This window comes from Trachypithecus francoisi, unplaced genomic scaffold (genome assembly GCF_009764315.1).
Source record: "Trachypithecus francoisi isolate TF-2019V2 unplaced genomic scaffold, Tfra_2.0 Lachesis_group9, whole genome shotgun sequence".
NCBI lineage: Eukaryota > Metazoa > Chordata > Mammalia > Primates > Cercopithecidae > Trachypithecus > Trachypithecus francoisi.
In genome coordinates, this window is record NW_022681474.1 from 20400050 (window position 1) to 20419354 (window position 19305).

A 19305-nucleotide genomic window follows, 5' to 3' on the forward strand; every position below is an offset into this window, starting at 1 on the left:
GGACAGAGATGGGATATGCTGTTAATTCAGCCATGTTTTATCAAAGATAATGAATAATCCTGTTTGAAAAATGAGGAGAAGGAGGAGGAGAGGGAACTACCCAAGGTCTTATTCCGTATTTGGAAATCAGATTAATCAAAGTTTGAGCCTGTAAATGACTACAGAGGGTATAACTGCATCTCCTCACAGATGCAGTTTGAGATGCAGCTTACTGGGATAAAGGAAGGTGGTAGCCTATGTTGTCTGGCTTTGGAGAAAACTATTAAAAAATACTTAAAACTGTTGAGAAGCAAAGGTATTGGGGCTGAGTGCGGTAGTTTGTGCCTGTAATTCCAACACTGTGGAAGACTGAGACAGGAAGATCAGTTGAGCCCCAGTGTTTGAGATCAGCCTGGGCAACATAGCAAGAGATCATCTCTACTAAAAACCTTAAAATTAGCTGGGTAGGGTAGTGTGCACCTGCAGTTTTAGCTACTCAGGAGGCTGAAGTGGGAGGATTGCTTAAGCCCAAGAGTTCAAGGCCACAGTGAGCTATGATCACATCACTGCACTCTAGCCTGGGCAACAGTGAGACCCTGAATCAAAAAAAAAAAAAAAAAAAAAAAAAAAAGAAAGGAAGAAAGAAAGAAAGAAAAAAAAAAAGTATTGGAAAATTCCAATGCATGTACCTTGTACCAGTGGTTCATGCCTATAATCCCCAGCACTTTGGGAGGCCACAACAGGCAGGCTGCTTGAGCCCAGGAGCTTGAGACCAGTCTGGGCAACACAGGGAAACCCCTCTCTACAAAAAATGCAAAAATTAGCTGGTCTCAGTGGCTCACACCTGGAAGGCTGAGGTGAGAGGATCACTTGAGCCCAGGAGGTAGCAGTGAAATGTGATCACAGGCATTGCACTCCAGCCTGGGTGACAGAGCAAAGACCCTGCTTCAAAAGAAAAGGATAAAAAAAAAAAAAAAAAAAAGACTGCCAATTCTGGGATCCTCATAAGCACAATCAAATGGCTTAATTTTAGCTTACATTTCAAAGTCATGATAGAGTAGGTATTCAGCATTTTGTAACTGTTTTGGGAATTTTAAAGGTTATTAAGTTCTGAATAACAGTCGCTCATGTTTTCCCACCAAGCTTTTCCCAGCAGTTGAATATATCTGGATCTTATTCTGGTTTTTTATTCTTTTTTTAGCTTCCTGAAATGACTCATGTTCAAACACAACGACCCTGGATGATGTTTCTTCTGCAAAACTTTGGATTGATCCTAGGTTGGCTTTCTCTCCTACTCTTGGCTATATATGAGCAAAATATTAAAATATAAGTTAGGATTGTCAACATCTTTCAAAAATGCATTTATATAGTCTTACTTTGTTTCTTTCATTGCACTCTATAGTGATTTTTAAATTAAGAATTTTTTATCTTAGGCAAAGTGTGTATCTTTCAATTCATTAACTTATTAATTTTATAACGCAGTTTTATTTTTGGAAACATATAAATATCAGACTGTCCTTAATTGAAATTTTGTCTTTGGTTTCCAACACCATGATAAAACTCTTGCTTTTTAAAAAGTAGTTGGTAAATTCTGCATGAATTCTAGTAAATTTTAAACAAATAGACTGTTTTCCTAAGACAGAATGTTTGTTTGTAGCATTTAAAGTGGACAGATGCCTGTTGGGATGAAATCAACTGCTACTTCTTTGATGTTAATTTTTTTCCCTGTGCAATTATAAACTGTAAGCAAGTTAAGTGACAAGCAAATGTAATAAAGACTAGTTTTAATATGGTGGTTTTTATTACCTTCTGTTACTGGATGTCAGATTCTGAGTCATCTCTTAAAAACCCAATATATAGTTCACCCACTGACTCTAGAGCGCTCATTAACAAGCCATCTTGGGAGGCCTAAAGGATAACATGTCAGCATTCTTCTATGTAAGTCGTCAAATGAAATCTGTTCCAGGCAAGGGGAGGTGGAAACATAAGATGAAGTTCAAAATTTTTAAAATAACAAAACTGGAGTCAGGCAGTAGATGAATGCCTAAACTCTCACAGATTTAACAGCGGATATTTATGGGAATAATCTCACTAACAAGTGAGATATATTTTGTCTTCTTTCTGAGGAAACAGAATCCTGAACAGGATTTCAGTAGGTAAGTTCATGAAATGTACATGCAATTTACTGATAACCTAACGAAAGTATTAAAACAGAAAATAACCCTGGCTTTAGTCATTTTTCTTAGAAAATGGATGCCTTATATTTTTCTTATTTTTTAAATGATATGTCTTGACAAGGGAAAAAAGTCCATTTTACTGCCGAAATGACTCATGGTGCTCAGTCAAAAACATCTCTCCTATTTCTTACTCGCCAGTAGGTTTTTTGGTTTGTTTTTGTTTTTGCTTTTTGGTTGTTGTTGTTGTTTTGCTATGCCCTACTCAAACACAGTATTTTTTTTTCAACTACCTTTCTTTGATTTCAAAATGAGGTGGATTTATTCTCCAGTTGTCTTTAGAGCTTAATTTAAGCAAGGGCCGTGCATCATCATTGGATAGTGCAATAGTTCTAAAACTTGGGCACAAACAAGAATTAACCAGAATGCTTATCTATGGAAAACACAAATTGGCCGAGCATGGCGGTTCATGCCTGTAATCCCAATGCTTTTGAAGGCCGAGGCAGGAGGATCATTTGAGACCACCAAGAGTTTGAAACCAGCCCGGACAACATAGCAACATCTCATTTCTACCAAAAACAAAAACAAAAACAAAAAAACATTAGCCAAGTGTGGTGGTGCATGCCTGTAGTCCTAGCTGCTAGGGAGGCTGAGGTGGGAGGATGGTTTGAGCCCAAGAGTTCAAGGCTGCAGTGAGCTATGATGGTACCTTTGTACTCTAGCCTCAGCAACCGAGCAAGACCCTATCTCAAGAATTAAACAAAAACACAGATTTGTTGGGCTCCATCCATCAATTCTGATTCTGTAGGTCTGGAGTGAGGCCTGTGACCTTGATTTTTAACCACTTCCACGTGATGCTGCTTCTGCTGGATGGGGTACCACTGGTGTGATAGACGTTGGGCGGACTTGGCTTCAAGAAAGTTTAGGCACACACCTCTGTTGCCCAAGAGTCAAGTCATGTGCTTTGGAGTAAGTAGGCTAACACGTCTACAAACCACATGCTAGATGCGAGTTCCTGAGCTAAAACTCCCTTTTCTTTGTCTGCTTGCCATGGGACATCAGATCAATCCCAGGAATTACTGGATTAGGACTCCATGCAGCAGTTTCTTTCATATTCATATTTTCCCTAAAAGGTAAGCAGATTTGACACACAGAGCTTTGCCCTTTTTTTAAGAGGATAAACTGCAACTGAACAAAAATCTCTTTGTACAGGTCAGCATGGTGTGGAGGTCAAAATACTTGGCACTGTCTGTGTTTGGGTTTCTATGACTGGGTTCTGATTTTGACATTAAGCTTTGATTTATGCCATTTTAATTAGAAAAGTTCTGATGGACGATTTTGTTCCAAGTTCAAGTTTGGAGTCATTTAGAGCTGGCTAAATTAAAATTTTTGGTATGAGCTGCTCACCTTCAAGGTAGAGTAAGTTAAATTTAACCCTCTGCTGAGGTTGGAAATAGGACGCAGAGAAGCTTAAAGGAAGTGAGCTGTCAGAAGGATTCGGAAGGACATCCTCAGTGGGTGTTTGCAGGCCTATCACCAAAGTGCCTTTATTGTAAGCAGAAACCTGTGGTCATCTGCAGGAGTCATTTGAAGAACAATGTGCTGCCTTGGACCCTGAGGACACCTTTCTAGATCACCATCTCTCCCCTCCTCTGCCTTATCACTGGTTTTGTGTTCTTCCAAGGAGTTCAGGTTCCAGATAACAAACCCTAGCCTGAGATGGACCTCCAGCCACAAGCAGTCTTAGAATTGCTAGAAAATCACTATTCCTCAAAACTGAGTGGCAAGAATAAAAGGATGATGGGAACTATTTGCTTTCTAAATGTGCGCAGAGTCTAAATTTGACTCTGCAGAGCGTCACTGCTTTAAGCTATCTAAGTTATGTGTTACTCAGTGATCTGTGGGGTGAATGGTGTTTTCCTTGAAACCAGATTTCTCAATAGCATTCGGGTATTTATGTTTCCCAGGCTTAAACTTAGCATTCCACTGTATTTCGACTTGGTGATTGACTTGCCGTTGTTGTTTTCTTCACTGAACTAGAAATGCTTCTGGAGAAAAATCAAAGTGCATATCACACAGAAATCTTATGTGAACATCTATCGTCCATAGACAAGGTCATCTTTAGGGATGGGGAATTGGCCCATGTTTCTGTAGTGCTGAGAGCAGAGCCTGGGAAGCTGGTTCCACTGTTTCATGCTGGACAGGACAGAAGTCTTAGATAAATGTGTCCATCAATTGTAGTCACTACAAATCCCTCCCCCGCTTCCCAGAACCAGATTTGGAGATGAGACTGTGCCTCTTCTTATGAGACACACCTCTCTGGGTTCTGCACTTTTACAATTTCCTTTCCCCACCTAAACTGGAAAGGAAGGGCTGGGTCATGAGGCTACTAACCACTTGGGTAGATGGCACTAATCAGTTGGGTTCTAGGCAGTCATTAAGAATTCAGGCACTAAACTACAATTTTCGCTCAAATCCCAGCCATACTGCCTAATAGGCTTGTAACTTCTTAGAACAACAATTTCTTCTTATGTAAAATACGGCTAAAAAGAGATGCTCCCTCACAGAATTGTGGTAAGATCAATATGGGATACTGCTCATGAAGCACTTAGCACTGTGCCTGGAAAATACTAGTGGCTCAATAAATGTTAATTTGTTATCACTAACATCATCATCATCACCACTATCCATCTTCCCTTCTATCATCACAGTTTCACAGTTTACCTCTCATTGCAGTACCTTTGGTCAATGAGACTTTTTTTTTCTTGGTGGAAAATGGAGATCAAGCCTTTTTATATAATTGCAATCTTCAATAAGTTCTCCAAACCAGCTCCCACCAGCCCTTTGAAGTTGTCTTGAATGTGTTTTCATATTGACTCACTTCCAGAGCTGGAGACATGGGGGCCTCCTCTGGTGTGCCCCGTTCTGCCCATCCTTCCAGGCTTATAGGCAGCCTGAGCCCCTCTCTCTCTCTTCTTCTTTATCTCTCATAACAAGTGAAAATTCTTTATGTTCCACCCCAGTTACACTTCTCAGGTTGAATAATGGAGACTCACAGAGAAGAAACTGTCTGAAGTCATTGTTATTGTCACAGTTTGATTTCAACTCAGGGAAGACAAAAAGCAGTTGAACTAATTTCTCCTATTACCAATGCACCTGCTGAGGAAATCAAACCACCTCTGAAAAGAGTCCAACACCATCAAGGTAAACAGAGCGTCTGCTCACTGGAGGCCTGGTCTTGTTTAAACAGCACTCCAGTGGGAGAGCAGACATTTTGGAGACTATCCGGGATTTCTTCTTTACTGACTAGATGGGTCTCACGGTCTCAGCATTTCCGTTAAATTTCAGGGTATGCAGAGTGATCATAGACAGCCCACAGTATCACACAGTGCTAGCCCTGAAACCAGCTTCAGAGATTTAATCCAACTCTTTGATTTATAATGGTGATGTAATAGCAAGTATTTTTACAGCACTTATTATATACCAGATACTGCTAATAGTGCTTTAAGAGAGTCATTTAATTCTAAGAACCCTGTGATTATAGGTGTAATACGGTTTTCAATTCCATTTTACAGACGAAGAAATTGAGGCCCAGAGAGGTTAATTAACTTGCTCAAGTTTACAGAGCTGAAGTAAGCTCCAGAGTCTGTGACACTAATCTCTACCTCCCACTCCCTCTGCAGAGAGAAACTGAGGTTCAACGCATCTGAATTATTACCCAAGCTCTTATCTCTGGAAAGGAGTTTACCTAAGACCAAATTCTAGATCTCCGAATCTTAACAATCTTTACAGTCTTCCCTGGTCCTGCTCAGTCAAGCTTTCTCACCTATAAGGTCTCAGTCATCTGAGGTTACTTTTACGATTTCAGTTCATGTTAATATCCCCCTATCGGGACCTGCAACCTATGCGTTGCCTTCTGGGTTTTCTAATTGTTGATTTTGGGGATGGTAAAGAAAGTGATCAGAGGAGCTAGCTCCGGATCTAGCAGCAACTGTCTGAGTTTTCAGGCTTCCACTTCCTCCTCTGAAAAATGGGAGATTGGACTAGATGATCCTTTAAGATCTCAGTGAATACAGGCCATTCAATCTTGTGCTAAGGACTCTCTCCCCAGTGGAAGGCGTGGTTTGTATCTTCCACTGCACATCAAACAGCACACAGCTTGTGGCAGGTTCTATTGTTCTTGGAGAAGCCATTAGTACAGTAGGTTGAAATAGTATTTCCCCAAAATTCATGTCCAGCTGGAACCTCAGAATGTAGTCTTATTTGGAAATAATGCCTCTGCAGATATAATTAGTTAAGGTAGGATGAGATTGTATTGGTTTTAGGTGGACCCTAAATCCAATATGAGTGGTGTCCTTGTAAGAAGAGGAGAGGACACGCACACAGGGAAAATGGCCAAGGGAGGACAGAGGCAGAGGATTGGATGATGCAGCTATAAGCCAAGGAATGCCAGAGGTTGCCAGTAACCACCAGAAGCAAGGAAGAGGCAAGGAAGGATCCTTCCCTAGCACCTGCAGAGGAAGCCTGGCCCTGGTGACACGTGGATTTTGGATGTTAAGCCTCAAGAATTGTGAGAATACATTTCTGCTGTTTGAAGCTACCAGTTTGTGGTTACTGGTTGTACAGCAGCTGTAGGAAACTAATGAACTTTCTTTTTTCTTTTCTTTTCTTTTTTCTTTTTTTTTTTTGAGACAGAGTCTCGCTCTGTCTCCCAGGCTGGCATGGAGTGACATGATCTCTGCTCACTTCAACCTCCACCTCCCGGGTTCAAACAATTCTCCTGCCTCAGCCTCCTCAGTAGCTGGGACTACAGGTGTCCACCACCACACCTGGCTAATTTTTGCATTTTTAGTAGAGACAGGGTTTCACCATGTTGGCCAGGCTGGTCTCGAACTCCTGACCGCAGGTAATACACTAGCCTTGGCTTCCTGAAGTGCTGGGATTACAGAAATGAGCCCCCATGCCAGGCTGGGAAACTAATGAACTTTCTAAAGGAGGAATATTCCCAAACATTAAAGCCCTTGGGATTCCCCTCGGCATAAATATTTGAAGAATTATATTTTTAAAACCTAGGTTAAGGACTGCAAACTAGAAAGTGTTTCTAAGGGTCACTCTCTCTTTAGGTTCATTTTCTTCAACAAACTCAACAGACTGGACCCAATATAGAGAACATGGCTATCACCTTTGTAGATGACACAAACCAAGAAGACACGTAACTATGTCTACAACAGAATGACACTTCTAAAAAAGTGACAAGCAGAAAGCAACTTAAATGATGGATGACAGGGTTACGTAAACCTTAAAAGTAAACCTCACACAGAATGCCCTTTAGCCTATGAGAATGACGCTACAGATCAGAAATCTACATACAGAGCAGCAGCTTTCAATATATAGGTTTATATTTTAAGCAATAAGACCTTTTTATTAAATAAAAATTTGTGTGGAATCTGCACAGATGCTCTTAAAACTGCCTTGGTGAAAGCCAAGGATTGGAAACCAGGACCCTAATTTATTGGTCTCTCCCTTCCCTTCCTGTAGAAGTCTCCAAGGGATCCCTACTAATATTCTTGGAAGAATAAAATGCTGCATCATAAGTAAATATTTCAAATATTTATAGTTATAAAAAGTCTTCACGACCCATTAAGTAAAAAAGCAATTTACCAACTGAGCATATAATTCCAGTGTTGTGAATATACAGTATTATATATTACATATATATCCAGATTGAAAATTTTCTGGAAGACTATACACTAAAATGTTCATAATATTTCCTAAGGGGTGGTATTTAAATGATACGTTTTTTGTTTTTTTAAAAAACAACCTATATTTCATTATTTTTGGCACTGCTATGTTATATTTAGCTTTGAAAATAAGAAACGAGTAAGATAAAATAAAAAAAAAACGTAAGAATTCTGGAAGATTGGGCCATTATTGAACAACCTAAAATTTCAAAAAGATAATGAATGAAGTCGCCTATGTATTCAAAAATCTGCCATATGTGACTTCTGGATTCCACTCTGACATGTAAGGAGCTTAGAAATCATTACAAGAAAAAAGTCAAACACACGGGAAAGCAACAATGCTTCTAAGGTCCTTCAGAGAGCAAGGTCTCAGAGCAAATTTTTGGCCTCGAAATTTAAGAGATAGATACAGAGAACTGCAACTTACCAAAGCAGAAGCCCAGGAACAGAAAACACTACAGGACCCAGTACCAGTATCCAATAACAAGATAGAAAAAACTTAGATTGGCATTGATTGGTTGCTCGAATTGATTGTAGAGAAGTTTGAGAGCTAAAACCTCTAGGATGACCCAGTTTTGTGTGGGGGGTCCTCACCTGCATGATTTTTACCTCCAGGAGCCCTAACAGGTTCTCACAGTGAAGACTGGAGAAAAATCACCCTGTGCTTCTGATGGGGACGGGGGAAGTAGCCATTTGGAAATACACCAGAGCATTCTGTTCTTAACAAGATCTGCCCTCAAAAGAAGCCACTTTATCACAGCCTAGTTGATAAAAATACCGGAGACTACCAGCCCGGAAAAAGAGAAGTGCCCAACTCCAGCTCCCTCTAACCTTTCTGTCTACCTAAGAGAGAGAAAATAAAAACTGAGGTCACAGCCCAGGGACACGGGCTCATGAAAAGGATGAGCCCTAATCATAGGATTTGAGAACACTTCCCCTCCCCTACACCTTATCAACACATCAATAGGGCTCTTGTATAATAACAAGGGCATGCAACTGTAAGCACTGTGCATCTCACATGTGATTTCAGAACAGGCATCTGGAGAAATATAAAGACAACATGGGAGACAAAAGCAAGGATGCCAGAGGAAATTTTAGCCTCTGACAACTACAGCTCCAGCAAACAGTAATTATAGCCTAAACCCTGGACAGATAAAGGACTAGTACCTCAGTTCCTTTCATTTTGTGTATCCTGTTGGCTTTCAATGTAAAATTACAAGGCATACTAAAAGACAAAAAACATAGTTTGAAGATACAGACCAAACATCAGAACCAGATTAAGATATGGCAAAGATGTTAGAATTATTCGGCCAGTAATTTAAAACAGCTATGACTATGATTGAAAGACAAAGCCTCTAATGGAAAAAGTGGACACCATGCAAGAATGAATGGAAAATGTAAGCAGAGAGGTAGAAACTTTAAGAGAGGACAAAGGGCTGGGTGTGGTGGCTCATGCCTATAATCCTAGCACTTTGGGAGGCTGAGGTGAGAGGACTACTTGAGTCCAAAAATTTGAGGCTCTCCTGGGCAATGTAGTGAGACCCCATCTCTACAAATAATAATTTAAAAATTAGCTGAACATGGTGGCATGTGCCAGTGGTCACAGCTACTCTGGAGGCTGAGGTGCTTAAGCCTGGGAGGTTGAGGCTGCAGTAAGCTATGATCATGTCTCTGTACTCCAGTCTGAGAGAGAGAGAGAGAAAGAAAGAGAGGGAAAGAGAAAAAGAAACAGAAAGAAAAGAAAAGAAAGTAAAAAAGGAAGGAAGGAAGGAAAGAAGGAAGGAAGGAAGGAAAGAAGGAAGGAAGGAGAAGGAGAAGGGGAGGGAAGGGAGGAGGGGAGGAAGGAAGGGAAGGAAGGGGAGGGAGGGGAGGAAGGAAGGGAAGGGAGGGAGGGAAGGAAGGAAGGAAGGGAAGGAAGGAAGGGGAGGGAGGAAGGAAGGAAGGCAGGCAGGAAGGAAGGAGGAAGGGAATGGAGGAAGGAAGGGAAGGGAGGGAAGGAAGGAAGGAAGGGGAAGGAAGGAAGGGGAAGGGGAGGGAAGGGAGGAGGAAGGAAGGAAGGAGAAGGAGAAGGGGAGGGAAGGAGAAGGGGAAGGAAGGAAGGAAGGAGGGAGGGAGGGAAGGAAGGGAGGAAAGAAGAAAGGAAGGAAGGGAAGGAAGGAAGGAAGGGAGGAAAGGGAGGAAGGAAGGAAGGGGAGGGAAGGAAGGAAGGAAAGGAAGGGAAGGAAGGGGAGGGAAGGGAGGAAGGAAGGAAGGGAGGAAGGGAAGGAAGGGAAAGAAGGAAGGAAGGAAAGGAATGGAAAGAAAGAAGGAAGGGGAAGGAAAGGAGGAAGGAAGGAAGGAAGGAAGAAAGGGAATGGAAGGAAGGAAAGAAAGGAAGGGGAAGGAAGAAAGGAAGGAAGGAAGGGGGAGGGGAGGGAAGGGAGGAGGGAGGAAGGAAGGAAGGAAGGAGAAGGGGAGGCAAGGAAGGAAGGAAGGAGAAGGGGAGGCAAGGAAGGAAGGAGAAGGGGAGGCAAGGAAGGAAGGAAGGGGAGGGAGGAAGATAGGAAGGAAGGGGAGGGAGGGAAGGGAGGAAGGAAGGAAGGAAGGGAATGGAAAGAAAGAAGGAAGGGGAGGGAAGGGAGGAAGGAAGAAGGAAGGAAGGAAGGAAGGAAGGGAATGGAAAGAAAGAAGGAAGGGGAGGGAAGGGAGGAAGGAAGGAAGGAAGGAAGGGAATGGAAAGAAGGAAGGGGAGGGAAGGGAGGAAGGAAGGAAGGAAGGAAGGGAATGGAAGGAAGGAAAGAAAGGAAGGGGAAGGAAGGAAGGAAGTGGGAGGGGAGGGAAGGGAGGAGGGAGGAAGGAAGGAAGTGGGAGGGGAGGGAAGGGAGGAGGGAGGAAGGAAGGAAGGAGAAGGGGAGGGAAGGAAGGAAGGAAGGAGAAGGGGAGGGAAGGAAGGAAGGGGAGGGAGGAAGAAAGGAAGGAAGGGGGGAGGGAAGGGAGGAAGGAAGGAAGGAAGGGAAGGAAGAGAAGGAAGGAAGGGAGGGAAGGAAGGGAAGGAAGAGAAGGAAGGAAGGGAGGGAAGGAAGGGAAGGAAGAGAAGGAAGGAAGGGAGGGAAGGAAGGGAAGGAAGAGAAGGAAGGAAGGGGAGGAGGAAGGAAGGGAAGGAAGAGAAGGAAGGAAGGGAGGGAAGGAAGGGAAGGAAGAGAAGGAAGGAAGGGAGGGAAGGAAGGGAAGGAAGAGAAGGAAGGAAAGAAGGGAAGGAAGGAAAAGGGAAATGCCAGAAATCCCAAACACTGGAACAGAAATGAAGAATGCCTTTGAAAGTCTCCTCGGTAGACTAGACATGGCCAGTGAAAGAATCACTGAACTTGAAAAAATGTCAACAGAAACATCCAAAACTGAAATACAAGGAGAAAAGAGAATAAAATAGACAAAATAGAATATTGAAGAACTGTAGAACAATTAGAAAAGGTGTAATACACACATAATGGGAATGTGAAGGAGAAAAAAGAAAAAAGAACAATAACTATTTGAAGTGATAACAACTTAAAATTTTCCAAAATTAATAATAGACATGAAACCCCCTATCTAGAAAGCTCAGAGAACACCAAACAGGATAAATACCAAAAAATAAATACCTAAGCATGCCATTTTCAAGCTGCAGAAAAAGGCAAAGAAAATATATTGAAAGAAGCCAACAGAAAACTATTTTTACCTTTTCAGGAGCAAGGAGAAAAATAAGAATTATATTGGCCTTCTCTTCAGAAACCATGACATCAAAAAGAGTGGCATGAAATATTTAATGTTTCATGTGGAGTAAGCCACCAACCTATAATTCTACATCTAAAGAAATTATTTTTCAAAAGTAAAGGGAACATAAAGACTCTCAGACAAACAAAAATGAAGGGAAATCATTGCCAGTAGACTGGCCTTGCAAGAAGTGTTAAATATAAATTCTTCAGAAAGAAAATGAAGTAGAAAGTTGCATCTGCATAAAGAAAAGAAGAGCACTAAAGAAGGAATAAATAAAGGCACAATGAAATTTTTCATTTTTCTTATTCTTATTTAGTCTAATAGATAACCATTTATTTAAAATAATATCAAAAATGTATTTGGTAATTACTGCTTACAGGTAGTTGAAATGAATGGCAGCAGTGTTATAAGGAATGGGAAGAGTACAGAAAAGAGTACTCTGTTAAAGTACTTGCACTACATGGGAAGGGATGCAGTGTTATTTGAAAGAGGACTTGGACTAGTTGTAAACATATATTGCAAAGTCAAGAGCAACTGCTAAAAAAAGTTAAATGAAGTTTGATATGCTAACAGTAGAAAAAATAGAAGCATACAAAATGGTCAATTTAAACCAGAGAATGCAGAAAAAAGTGGAAGACCAAAACAAAACAAGTAAATAAAAGATCATGAATAGAAAACAGTAACAAATGTGATAGATATTAAATCAACTGTATGAATCACTTTAAACACCAATGGTCTAAGTACATCAATTAAAAGACAGGATATTGTCAAAGTGGATACAAAAACTAAAACCCAACTATATAAAGAAAGCCAGTTTAAATATAAAGACACAGATTTAACATTAAAATTAAAAGCGGCTGGATGTGGTAGCTCGCATTTATAATCCTAGTCCTTTGGGAGGCCAGGGCACGAGGATCTCTTGAGGCCAGGGGTTTAAGACCAGCCTGGGCAATATAGCAAAACACCATTTCTACATAAAAAATTTAATGCATTAATTAAATTTAAAATTAAAGGGATGATATTCCATTCCTGGGTATGTACCCCAAAATTTGGAAATCAGGGACTCAAACAGATATTTGTATACCAATGTTCATATCCACATATTTGCAATGGCAAAAAGGTAAAAAATTTTCACTGAATCAATGAGTAGAATAACAAAATATGGTGTACACATATGAAAGAATATTATCCAATCTTAAAAGGGAATAAAATTCTGACAAATGCTGTAACATGGGTGAACTGTGAAGATATGCTCAGTGAAATAAACTAGACACAAAAGGACAAATATTGCATGATTCAATATATGTGAGGCATCTAGAGGTATCACAGAGATAGAAAATAGAATGCTAGTTGTCAGGGATTGCAGAAGAGGAAAATGGGTACGAAGTTTCAGTTTCAGATAACGAAACATTCTAGAGATGGATGGTGGTGATGGCTACACAATGACGTGAATGTACTTAAGACCACTGAACTGTACACTTCCAAATGGTTAAAATGATAAACTCTATGTTATGTATATTTTACTTTAATAGAAATAAAAACAAAAGAGACAGTCTATGCTAGCATTAATGACAAGAAAGCTGGAGTAGCTATATTAATTTCAGACAAAGAAAACTTCAGAGAAAGGAAAATTGTCAAGGATGAGGAGGAGTATTACACAATAATAAGAGTCAGTTCTCCAAGAAGACATAATAATTCTCAATGTGTATGTGCCTAACAACAGAGTGCCAAAATATCTGAGCCAAAAACTAATAAAACTGCAAAGAGAAATAGATTAACTCACTATTGTAGCTGAATACTTCAATTGGCCTCTATCAGTAGATAGAAGAGAGAAATAGTCATTTATAGAGCTAGCAGTCAGAACATCAGTAAAGATGTAGTTGAACTGAACAACACCATCAATCAATTGGATCTAATGACGTCTGTAGACTACTTCATCTAACAACAGCAGAATACCCATTCTTCTCAAGCACACACAGAGCGTTTACCAAAACAGACTACATTATGGGCCATAAAACACACCTTAAATTTAAAACAATAAAAGTTATATAATGTCTGTTCTCAGATCACAGTGGAATCAAACTAGAAATCAGTAATAGAAAGATAGCTGAAAAACCCCAAATAGTTGGAGATTAAACAACACATTTCTAAGTAACACATGAATGAAGGAAGTAATCTCAAGAGAAACTAATGTATTTTGATTTAATAAAAATGAAAATACAACTTATTAAAATTTGTGAGGTGCTGTAAAAGTAGTACTTAGAAATTATCATCTTAATATATTAGAAAAAAAAGAAAGGTCAAAAATCAATCTATGATGCTACTTTAGGAAACTAGTAAAAGAAAAAATATACAGAAAGTTAAGCAGAAGAAAATAATAAAAGAAAAGAAGTAACTGAAATTTAAAACAGGAAACTAAGGGAGAAAATCAAAGAAACCAAAAATTGGTTCTTGAGTAATAAGACTGATAAATCTCTAATGAGGTTAAGAAAAAGAAGAGAAAAATGACACAAGTTAGTAACATCAGAAATGAAGTGGCATCCCGACAGATCCCACAGGTATTAAAAGGGTAATACAGAAATACTATGAACAGCTCTATGCTCACAACAGATAAATTGCACCAATTCCTTGAAAGACACAGTCTGCCAAAATTCACAAAGAGACTGAGATAATCTGAATAGGCCTATAATTGAAACAAACATTAATAACCTTCCAAAACAGAAAGTACCAGGCCCGGATGACTTTACTGGTAAATTCTATCAAACATTTAAGAAAGGAATTATACCAATTCTCTGTAATCTCTTCCAGAAGATAAAAGCTGAGAGACTACTCCCTAACTCACTCAATGAAGCCAGCATTACCCTAATAACAAACCAATATCTCTCATAAATATAGATATAAAAATCTTTAACAAAATATTAGCAAACAATTCAAAAATGTATAAAAATGACTGTATACTATGACCAAGTGGGATTTATCACAGGTACGCAAGTATGATTCAACATTTGAAAACTGATTATTCCATCATATCAGCTAAAGAGGAAAAATTACAGGATTATATCAATAGATCCAGAAGAAGCATTTGACAAAATCCTACACCCATTCCTGATTAAAAAAGGGAAAAAGGCTCTCAGTAATCTAGGAATAGAGAGGAATCTCCTCAATTTGATAAAGAACATCTGCAAAACCCTCCTGCATCTAGCATCACACTTAAATGGCGAGAAACTTGAAGTTTTCCCGCTAAAATCAAGAATAGGACAAGGATGTCTCCTCTCACCACTCTTTTACATGATGATCCTGGAAGTCCTAGCCAATGCAATGTGACAAGAAAAGGAAATAAAAGATACACAGATTGAGAAGGAAGATGTAAAATCACCTTTGCTTATAGATTCCATGATTATCTATGTAGAGAATCTGAAAAAATGGACAAAAACGCTCCTGGAACTAAAATGTTCTGATAGTGAGTCAGTAACAAATCTTTAGGCTACAGCTAGTTCCAGAACTCAACTGTTGATGTGCTACTGCTCAGACACTTCCTTTATGGTTAACATTAAAAATTAGGTAAAAAATATGACACATTAGCTAGGTGCACACCTGTGGTCCTGGCTACTGAGGAGGCTGAGTGGGGAGGATCACTTCGGCCAGAAGATTGGGGCTGCAGTGAGCCATCATTGTGCCACTGCACTCCAACCTGGGTGTCTCAGTCTCAAAAAAATAAGTAGATAAAAATTTAAAAATAAAAAATAAATATGACAGGATCTATGTTTAGTTATCTTAGTTTAGAAAAAGTGAGCTTTGATGATAATTTTCACAACTACATCATATGAAGTAATGAAAATAACTCCCCCCAACCATACCACTGCCAGTACTAGAGTCATCTTTATATGTTAAGCACTGATTCTGTATCCAGCACTGTGCAAGGCACTGTATCATCTCCTTTACTCTTTAGTGCAACTTTGAGGTAGTTAATCTTACATGAGTCCACTGATGTTTATAAGATATTGGCAAGGGGTTAATAGCATCTACAGGTTCAGTGTAAGGAACACAAGAGAAAATGCATTCGAGAGTACGTGCAAACCATAATTCTCCATACAAAACAGAAGATGACTTTATTGCTGACAATTTATTTAAAGAAAAGACACAATCAAATTTGAGGTCAGGTATTAATATTTGTCTGACTGTCCAATTATGTCCTGTATCAAGACAATTGTTAATCTGGTCACTTAGAGCCTAAACAGTTAAACAGATTTTTTCTCTGAAATACATGTGTGATGTGAGCGGATAGAGTTTCTTACACAGAATCACGGGCTGCTATCAAAGGAAGCTCTGATAACCTACAGCTCCATGTGGTGAGATCAGAAGTATGTTGTTGGGGGTTTCTGGATGACAAGGGGCCAGTAGCAAAGGAAAGAAAGCAACAGAAAGGGGTTTGCAGAGGCTGGCTTAGCTGAGGTGAAAGGAGGAAATGGGGGGAGGGAATACAAGCTGTTCAGACACGATATTAGAGCGGAGCCACAGCCTCAATTCTGATTCCAGAAGTCCTCCTTCCACATGACCTCAAAGGCTCCAGATCTCAGGGTCTGGCAGGCTGTGGTCCAAGGCTCCCACCAGGATCATGGTTGGGTCTCTGCACCTCAGCCCTAGAGGAGTGTGTCTGAATTCCAACACCAACCCCAAGGTTAGCTCTGCTAGACCGCTTGCTCCTGCTCCTGCTCCTGCTCCTGCCATGGGCTCATCAGAGGATTTGGGAATCCGGGGCATGGGAACCAAGGGAGCAGGATGGCCCCGACCACAGCACTGCAGCTGGTGAGGGGCAGAGCTGTACCCTACACCCAGCCCTCCTGACCACCTTTTTGAATCTGTTTTCTGTCTTTTACTCTGATCTTTTTAGACTTCAACTGTCTTCCTCTTAAGCAAGAACTTCCCTTGCAAAAAGATTAGCAATATTATTTATGCAGCTCTAGAATGAATATGTCCACATCACATAATAGGAGTAGCTACTCCCTCCATATCAAACAGAGACTGCCAGCACTACAAGCCACACCTCCATTTGTCAAGCACCAACTGTGTACCTGGCATTGTGCCAGGCAACATGCAGCTATCCACTATTTGAGGTAGTTATTCTTACATGAACACATTGGTGTTCAGAGAGCAGGCACAGCCATATATAGGGATCATTTAACAATTCTCATAAACTTACATTTTGTAGTCTGTTTACTGATGGTGAAATCTGTTTATTAGTTCTACCCTCTGCAGCATGAAGTATGGGAAGAACATAGGTTTTGGAGCCTGCCAAAACCTTGCTGTGTTAATTTGGGCAAGTTCCTCAACCTCTCTGAGCCTCAGTTTCCGTCACGGATCTAACACTTTCTGCTTTGCAAGATCTGTGTAAGGAACCTGACACAGCTCCTTCCATGTAATCAGTACTCAATAAGTCACAGCTACCATTATATTGTCACTTCTGTGAATATTATTTATCTGCCTGGTTTCTAGAACATAAGTAAAGCTTAAATTGAGTTCATTCAAAAGCAGTCGTCATAATAATATTAGCAACATTTATTGAATATTTTCTATATTTGGAGCATTATTTATAAATGATTATATGATCTCATCTAATCCTCACAACAACCTTTACTACCTACTTTATGATATCATTATGAGAACTGATGAGTAAACACAGTCATGAACCTCACAGCACAGCATATTCAACATCACGTCATATCTATGATGGTGGCCCCATAAGATTATAATGGAGTTGAAAAATTTCTGTTGCCTAATGATGTCATAGCCATCATAACATCATAGCAAAATTACTTTAAAAAATAAATTTAGTGTAGCCTAAGTATAGAGCATTTCTAAAGTCTACAATAGTGTACAGTGTGAACCCCGAATATCTGGGACAGGTCTCAGTTGATTTAGAAAGCTTATTTTGGGCCGGGCGCGGTGGCTCACGCCTGTAATCCCAGCACTTTGGGAGGCGGAGGCGGGCGAATCACAAGGTCAGGAGATCGAGACCACGGTGAAACCCCGTCTCTATTAAAAATACAAAAAATTAGCCAGCCGCGGTGGCGGGAGCCTGTAGTCCCAGCTACTCAGGAGGCTGAGGCAGGAGAATGGCGTGAACCTGGGAGGCGGAGCTTGCAGTGAGCTGAGATTGCGTCACTGCACTCCAGCCTGGGCGACAGAGCGAGACTCCGCCTCAAAAAAAAAAAAAAAAAAAAAGTTTATTTTGCCAAGTAAGATGAACATTGGTTGTGTCTGGAAAGGTGGGACAACTGGAAGCAAAGGCGGGACAACTTGAAGATGGGAGGGAGCTTCCAGGTCACAGGTAGGTAAGAGACAAATGATTGCATTCTTTTGAGTTTCTGATTAGCCTCTCCAAAGGAGGCAATCAGATGTGCATTTATCCCAGGGAGCAGAGGGATGACTTTGAATAGAATGGGAGGCAGGTTTGCCCTAAGCAGTTCCCAGCTTGACATTTCCCTTTAGCTTAGTGGTATGGGGGCTCCAAGATTTATTTTCCTTTCACAACAGTAATGTCTTAGGGCTTTACAGTCACTCACCATCCGGTCACTGGCTGACCAAGAGCAAAGTCCAGTCCTGCAAGCTCCATTTATGGTACGTGCCCCAGAGAGGTGGACTTTTAAAAATCTTCTAAGTCCGGGCGCGGTGGCTCACACCTGTAATCCCAACACTTTGGGAGGCCGAGGCAGGCAGATCATGAGGTCAGGAGTTCGAGACCAGCTTGACCAACACGGTGAAACCCCGTCTCTACTAAAAACACAAAAATTAGCCAGGCGTGGTGGCGGGCGCCTGTGGTCCCAGCTACTCAGGAGGCTGAAGCAGGAGAATTGCTTGAACCTGGGAGGCAGAGGTTGCAGTGTGCTGAGATCGCGCCACTGCACTCCGGCGTGGGTGACAGAGCAAAACTTCGTCTCAGAAAAAAAAAAAAAAAATCTTCTATGGCATATTGTTGCCATACTTTTTCTATGTTGAGGTAAGTTTAGATACACAAGTACTTACCGTTGTGTTACAGTTGCTACAGAACAGAGTATAGTTACATGCTGTGCAGGTTGTAGCCTTGCAGCAATAGGCTATGCTATCTAGCCCAGGTGTGTCGTAGGTCGTACCATCTAGGTTTGTGTAAGCACAGGCTGTGATGTTCACACAACCACGAAATTGCCTACTGATGGATTTCTCAGAATATGTCCCCCTAGCTAAATGACATACCTTTAAGTACTTAGAATCATTTCTGGCATATAATAAGTGCTGGATGTGTTTCTTAAAGTGAAAAAAGGTCAATACTAGTATTTCCTCAACTTACTTAATCACAGAGATTACGTTTACTTAATCACAGACATTAGGGAACTCAGCCAAGTCACACAGCTAGAAAGTAGAGGGCTGGGATCCAACCCCAGCAGGCTGACTCCTGCAGCCCCTACACTTAAGTGTCACAGTGAACTGTACTGGTATTTTCCATGGATGCACCCCATGACGGAAATGAGGGGTGTGACTCACCGTTGCGTTGTTCTGCATGTTACCTCTTTCCCTCCTTTCCTCCGATAATAATTTCTTTCAATCCCCCAACATCCAATTCTCTCTCCCTCTTCATCCGCTTGGGTGGTCCTTTGTTTCTCCAGAGAGCAACCCAATGACACAGGTCCCTTTCCTCCTTCTGGTCA

At 40.7% G+C, this 19305-nt stretch overlaps 1 protein-coding gene across 1 annotated transcript in view; it reads left to right on the top strand.

The window, feature by feature from the left end:
* Positions 1–1767, top strand: part of SLC39A12 (solute carrier family 39 member 12) — a 91958-nt gene extending 90191 nt beyond the window's left edge. Inside the window, exon 12 of the mRNA XM_033209164.1 lies at positions 1181–1767. Within this exon, the coding sequence (XP_033065055.1) occupies positions 1181–1309 (129 nt within the window). The 3' untranslated portion in view covers positions 1310–1767. The remainder of the gene's footprint in view (positions 1–1180) is intronic.
* Positions 1768–19305: the final 17538 nt, after the last annotated feature.